At 30.3% G+C, this 6,951-nt stretch overlaps 1 protein-coding gene across 1 annotated transcript; it reads left to right on the top strand.

Moving 5' to 3' along the window:
* Positions 1 to 578: 578 nt before the first annotated feature.
* Positions 579 to 3,974, top strand: LOC132948809 (E3 ubiquitin-protein ligase RING2-like). Its single transcript, XM_061019459.1, has 4 exons — positions 579 to 1,115; positions 1,238 to 1,458; positions 1,548 to 2,137; positions 3,366 to 3,974. The coding sequence occupies exons 2-4, from the start codon at positions 1,262 to 1,264 to the stop codon at positions 3,575 to 3,577; spliced, it is 999 nt and encodes a 332-aa protein (XP_060875442.1). The 5' UTR covers positions 579 to 1,115; positions 1,238 to 1,261; the 3' UTR covers positions 3,578 to 3,974.
* Positions 3,975 to 6,951: the final 2,977 nt, after the last annotated feature.

Below are 6,951 nucleotides of genomic sequence, written 5' to 3'. Positions count from 1 at the left end.
CTTTATTTTTTTGGAGGCATACGTCCTATCTTCCCTTAGGCACACACCAAGTTACATCAATGTAACGTAGCTACTAGCTTGGTCACATTATCTTTTCTCCTCATTGAAAATAGTGGTCGCCGCCTATTAAACTATTGGGGGGCAGTATATTAACAAAACGTGTTCTGATGGAAACAATTTGTACCTCCCGATTCGGGATGTGTAAATATAGTTTTATATTGGTTATTATTTTACTCTTTATAAAAAATTAATTGTGATATCGAAACTTTACACGCTTTTATAGGTAACTGTATACGTTGATAAGTACAATTTCTACTAATATTATCGAATACAAGGTATATCTTAAACCGTGTTGGGAACAAGGTGTATTGAACAATTATTCACCTTGGTTGGGAACAAGAATCCTAACCTAACTGTATTATATTATGTTCAATGACGCTGCCCTATAATAATTGGATAATATAAATGAATATTATCAATCCTCACTGGTCAGCCCGAGCGGTCAGCACATTATTATTATTGTTATTGATATATTTTAGTTTCGTTTACTCCATGACCGCAGGCGATGGTTCAACGGGACGAGCGACGCCTTCCAACCAACACATCACCGTTCACGTCCTCCTTCCAAGGCCTATTCCGTCCGATACCTACGACGCGTTCAGATCGGCCGTTTCGACGACGTGTTCCGTTTCCGTTCGCCTCATTTCGCCGAACCGGCGTGGTTGCCCAACGGTCGCGGTTTCGATTCGTGATAAATCGTTGATACCAGCTGATAACAACAATGCCACGATGTTTTGTCATGGTTAAGCGCAGCGTCAAAGCACCTGTTACTACCTACCTGCCATTGCAATACCACGAGTTTCGACCACTACAGACCGTGAACTGTTGAATGTTTACACGTTTTGTTTCTTTCGGTCCGTTTACACTTCGTTTGCGTTTTGCCGTCGATCCCCGCGCTAAATCCACCGCTCGAGGATAGCCGAAAGCGTTGTCGTCGGTCGATATAATTAATTTGTTGAAGAGCCTCAGGGTCAGCACGCGTTTTCTTCAACGAGTTCAGGGCCACGTCGAATTCTCGTAGACGCGTACAATCATTGTTCAGCCACCGCCATTAAGTGAGTATTGAATTTATAATAATAATAAAAATATGTATACTGAATAGTGAATGACATATTTTATAATTGGCGTTGAGAATTTTTTCTCATTTAACTTATTTCATTTATTTTGCATGACGAAGACTGTAATTTAATCGTTTACCGACATGGCTTCAAAAAACTCGAGCAACAATGGTAATGATGAATGGACACTGTCGCTGTATGAATTGCAAAGGACTAGTCATGAAGTTATTACAGACGATACAGAAATTGCGGTATCCCAGGAGTCTGTTCACAAAGATCTGATGTGCCCGATCTGTTTGGATTTATTGAACAAAACAATGGCAACTAAATGTCTTCACAGGTAGGTGTCAATAGAGTTATATCATATTATATTTATTATAAATTGTAACAATATGAAGGTAGTAATAAAAATGAATCTGTTTTATTTAGATTCTGTTCTGAATGTATTGTGACTGCACTTCGTGCCGGTAATAAAAAATGCCCTACGTGTCGTAAAAGGTTAATATCCAAACGATGTCTGCGACCCGACCTTAATGTCGATTCGCTCATATCTAAACTGTTTCCAAATCGTGAAGAATTCAATGCACATCGAAATAAAATTATAGAGGACTTAAGTCAGAGTCAAAGTCAAGATAATATGGTAAAATCCATGAATGAAGGGTTAAAAATACAAAAACAAAAACGTTCGTACAACACTAAAAATAAACGAAATGCTGAGCAAACTCAAAGTAGCTCATCAAATACATCGGCACCATCAACTTCAAGTCAAGTGGATAATAATGTGACAGAATCAACAGTGCAGACAAATGGAACAAAAAAAAAGAAGATTACAGGACCTGCTTCGACAACTGTAACCTCCAATATCATTGAATACGATGGTGCGTTTAATGTTGCGCCAGCAAATGATATGGAACTGGTATTCAAACCTCATCCTAAGGAAACGCATAATAACTATCAACAAGATAAGGACTTAAACAAAACTGATCTGCGTTATATAAAAGCACCATCTGTTGCTACTGGTATGCCTCTCAAATTAAATAACATAAAATAAACAAAATATATTTTTGTACTACTTTTCAGTATTTCATATTTATAAGTTTTAGCCATACACTATACGTCTATACTCTGTCTTAGATAAGAGTAATATCTCAGATGGCGGCGATGATGGGTATGGCACTAGCTAACGCATACTGAGTTCCCCACTCTTGGTAGTGTAACTTTATTCAATAAGAACAAAGTAAAATGGATTTTTCTGGACATTAAGAAATTGTCACTCCTGTACATGTTGTCTCCGTCTTACACTCATACGACATACCAAATTTTACACTCAGCAGATCATGTTTAGCTCTGTTAGTTTAAAAATTAGAGTGAATTGACCTCTTATACAATTTAAAGGTAAGATTATTATCTAGAGCATCTCGTAGGTTTTTTGTTATATTTTTATTTTAAAGCAAGTTATCAGTATTTGAAGATGTACAAACAATTTTAAATTTTAAATTTTCAATTAGTCATAACTTGCTTTAAACTTAAAATATTATTAAAAGCCTTTTAGATATCTCTAGATAATAATCTTACCTTTAAATTTTATAAGAGGTCAATTCACTCTAATTTTTAAACTAACAGAGCTAAATGTGATCTTCTAACTTTCAAATTTGCTATGTTGTACATGTGTAAGACGGAGACAACATGTGCGGGTACAAGATCCTCTTAAATTGTCCATGTTGGTAAGACGGAGATTACACTTTCGGGTATAACTTTCTCTTAACATGGTAAAGCAATTTCTCAGCTGTGGCCTATCGTCAAAACTAAAAGTTGATGGAAACCGATTTAAACAGCGAGTGTGGTCTAACAAATTGAACAAAAATGGATTATCGCCTGAGGTTACTCTTGTTTAAAGTAAAGTTTATGATACCCTTGGAAAACAATAAATTAATGGATTAACAGTTTAAAATGTAAATGTTAGGAATCAATCATAAATTGAGCAATTTACCAACAATTTTAGTTTAAGCATTGATTATAAATACTATAGATTGTTCACTAGCCAGTTTTTTGGTGACATAAATTATTTACTCTAGTAGATGGCAAGACGTGACTACTAACGATTACAACATTATTTGACCTTACTAAACACATACCCGTGATTTGAACAATCTATAGTATTTATATTCAACGGCTTAGGTTAAATAATACAACATACCTAATTTCAAAATGTTTATAATTATAAGTGTTATTTTTTTTTTTTACTAGTTGCACACTTGAGCAGTTATTTAACCCTGCGGATAAATTTAGATCATGGTAAAAAACTTTCAAGCGGTCGTCAAAAAGTTCTAATCTATATTTCACAAGCTGCTGATCAATATGAACTACTTGATAACAATTTAACACTTAAAAATGTTCAAGAGAAATTTTGGAACGCCAAGAAAGAAAAACCGATGGAAATTTTTTACTCTTATGATTAAATTTTTATTTACATTAGTTGTAAATATATAATAGTTTTCTAAAAAAATTAAAATCTATTATATCTAGTGTATTTTTAAAAAGAATTTGTTGATTATGGTAAATTCTTTCACATTTACTATTATTAATTTTCAATTGAAAACTATTCCATTTTTATTTTTCAACTATTTAAAAAAATATATTTTTAATTTATTTTATGTAATCATGCAATTGTTTTTAAATGTTAATTGTTAACATTACAATAATCATACTATTTGCAACAGTATTTAGTTTTATTAGGTACAGGTATCAGGTTTTTTTCTTAAAATAAATCTGTAATTAACTTTTTTCTTAAGGTTTTATGCATTATTATTTTGTTAATACCAATAATTAATTTTAATAAGGTATATAATAATTAGTTGAAAGTACTTATCAATATGTACCTATTATGTTTACAATTAATTTTTGTTTGAAATAAAATTATTACATAATAGTTACCTTACTAGGCTAATTTAGTAGATTTGTTATATTTTATTTTGTTTTATATTAATTGAAAAATGTATTTCTAAAAGTAATTATTTTTGGTATTGTATGTTTTATAATAATCATTATTCTAAAAATACTTTTATACTTGAACATTACTTTAATAAAAATAATGCATTTTATTTTTATGATGATTAAATTTTATTTTATTTATCTTAAATTTTCTTGTTTACTAAACAAATAATTAGTCATGGGCGCAACTAGGGTACAATTTATGGGAGTGCTAAAACCTTAAGCACAATATGAAAACCCTACTACCTTATTTATGATAAGCAAAATTGTTGTATACTAAAATGTAATGTTTTTATGTAAGAGGATGTCAACGGCCACTCAGTGCACTATTTGTTTTCTCTCTCTTGTCCGCGCGCAACATAGACAAAATGCATTTAGGCAGAATAATTTTTTTATGTTATAAAGTAATCTTAGAGTAAAACCACCTATTACAAAAAAGATAGAATAATATTTTTCAGAAATATATTGATTTGTCTAAAAACAATTTAAACATCATTTAAATGCACAACATTTTTTTGTTTAGTTTGAAAGTCGAATACAAAATCAAATAACAATAAAATATAAAATGATACTCTGTCTATAATCTGAAGCCTAAAATTGATTTTTTTTGTAACACTTAACTACTAAGGTAAATGTGAATTTTCCAAAAAAAAATTTGGTCTAAGATTATTATTTAGTTTCTAGGGGATCTTGGAAGATTTTATTAATAATATTATTTTTAAGTAAGTTATGATCGTTTTAAAATGTACAAACATTTTACAGTTTCAAAAAGGTCATAACTTACTTCTTAATAAAAATATCAATAAAAGCCTCCTGATGCCTTAAATAATAATCATACCTTTAAATTTTATAACAGGTCAATTCATTCTAATTTTAGAATTTAAAGAGTAAATTGCATTATTGTGAATGAAAAATCTACCATGGTGTATGTTTGGTAGACAGAGACAGCTCATGGAGGTATGAGTATATTAAGTAAGGCTTAATTATTGAGCGTTGGTCGGGAATCTAGGAAATATTAAACCTACTGATTCTACTTATTTGTATACACAGTACAATTAATAATATAATGATAAACCAAATTTAATAAACTCATTTGATGTTTCCATTAACCATTACAAATTAAAATAACTTAGAAAAACAATATTTATTATTATGATAATTTATCATAAATTATTATTTATAAAATCAGAAGTTTTACTATTAGGTGCCAATATTGTAAGAAACCGGCACAAAAAATTTTGGAGTGCTATAAGCACTCCCAAGCTCCTCCTACTTGCGCCCATGTAAATAATATGTTACCTATAGATAATATTATCGTATCTATTAAATTTTCATTATCTTAAATATATTATTTATTAGTAAAATGAGTAACACAATTAAAGACATTAATATAATATTATAACATTACATTTATTAACAAATATTTAAATAAACAAAATCAGTTGAAAATAATGTTCATTATTATATTTAACTGTTTTACTAACATTAAGATTAGGTACCTACATGTTGATTGTCTTACACACTCAGCCTAAGTTCATAACAATACATTTAATCTTTGTACCGGGTTTTTACTGAAGTTTATTTATTTGACGAACAATTCAAATAAAATTCTAGCATTTTACTGCCTATCAAGATTAATATTTAATAACATTCTGTTATAGGACTAATATTGTTAACGAGGTTCTTGACGGATAAATTTGTCATGTTTTGTTATGCTGGTATTTATGTTTTTACCAAGTCTATCTTGGTTAGGCTCTTTTTAAAATACATTTCTATTGGCTTCTTCATGTTCAGTAAAAATTGTGTATAAATATGAGTTTAATATTGTACCAAGGCCTGGCATAGTACCAGTCCACAACCGGTCGTTTGTTAGGCAAACATGAAATTTGATTTTGTATAGTGCTATAGGTATCAATTATAAAATGTTATGTAGGTACATTGTGCCTATCTATTAATGTAAAAGAGAATCCCCCTTTTTGCAACTTTTCGTACTTATAGTACCTACCCATAGTTGGTCAATTATTACAAAATATTGGTAGTATAGATATAGTTTATAGGTACCCTAATGAGTTATAATTAGTAATAGCCAATAGGCAATAGGTATTATAATAATATGTTGATTATAATTTAAAATATATTATACCTATTTAATGGCTCATGCAGTATTTAAAACAGGTATAAAAAAGAAAACAATAGGTAGGTAACATTTTTGATTAAGATTTGACAAGTACCTATAAAATAATATGTAATTTTTTCACCTTTTCTAAAATCGGGATTGGTAAATTCGGTCCCAAATGACACTTACTCGCTAAATTGAGTCCCGGGAAAAAAAACAGGCAAACGTACATTGCTCCCGGTATTTTTCAGGTACAAATGTCTGTAGTAAATTGAGTTCAATAGATATTTAATAACCACTAACCTTGTATCTTGAACAGTTGCTATGCTATGGAGTATTTTTGCTGGTCTTTCACAGATAGTTATCTTCGGTTGCTTTCCGCTCTGCACTATCGGACACAATTTGTCGTTGTAATTATTGAATATCTATTTTATAGCTGTGATTCACATTTTTTCAGTTATGTCATTTTTTTCTCCTATTGTTTTCAAAAACGCTTCACACATTTTTACACTCCATTGCCACTTTGTTTTACCCAAAGACAACTCGCGTTTTAATTTTAAAAATTTATAAGTTTGGTAGATTATAACATCATTTTTTTTTTTGGCTAACACCAGTATGTATAATATTTGTTTCACTGTTGTACGCAAACGGCTTACTAAATTAATATTACCTATACCTACGTAAAGTCGTTGCATACGCGTAAAGGCATTGATATCGCTAAAATCA

Source organism: Metopolophium dirhodum, chromosome 7 (genome assembly GCF_019925205.1).
Source record: "Metopolophium dirhodum isolate CAU chromosome 7, ASM1992520v1, whole genome shotgun sequence".
Taxonomy (NCBI): Eukaryota; Metazoa; Arthropoda; class Insecta; order Hemiptera; family Aphididae; genus Metopolophium; species Metopolophium dirhodum.
Note: the sequence above shows the minus strand (reverse complement) of the source record. Positions and strands in the feature narration are given on the sequence as shown.

Bases quoted from the DNA above. Each gene is read 5' to 3' on its own strand.
- LOC132948809 (XM_061019459.1), top strand. From the start codon at position 1,262: ATGGCTTCAAAAAACTCGAGCAACAATGGTAATGATGAATGGACACTG. The intron at 1,459-1,547 runs GTAGGTGTCAAT...TGTTTTATTTAG, and splicing joins GCAACTAAATGTCTTCACAG to ATTCTGTTCTGAATGTATTG. The intron at 2,138-3,365 runs GTATGCCTCTCA...TTTTTTTACTAG, and splicing joins AGCACCATCTGTTGCTACTG to TTGCACACTTGAGCAGTTAT.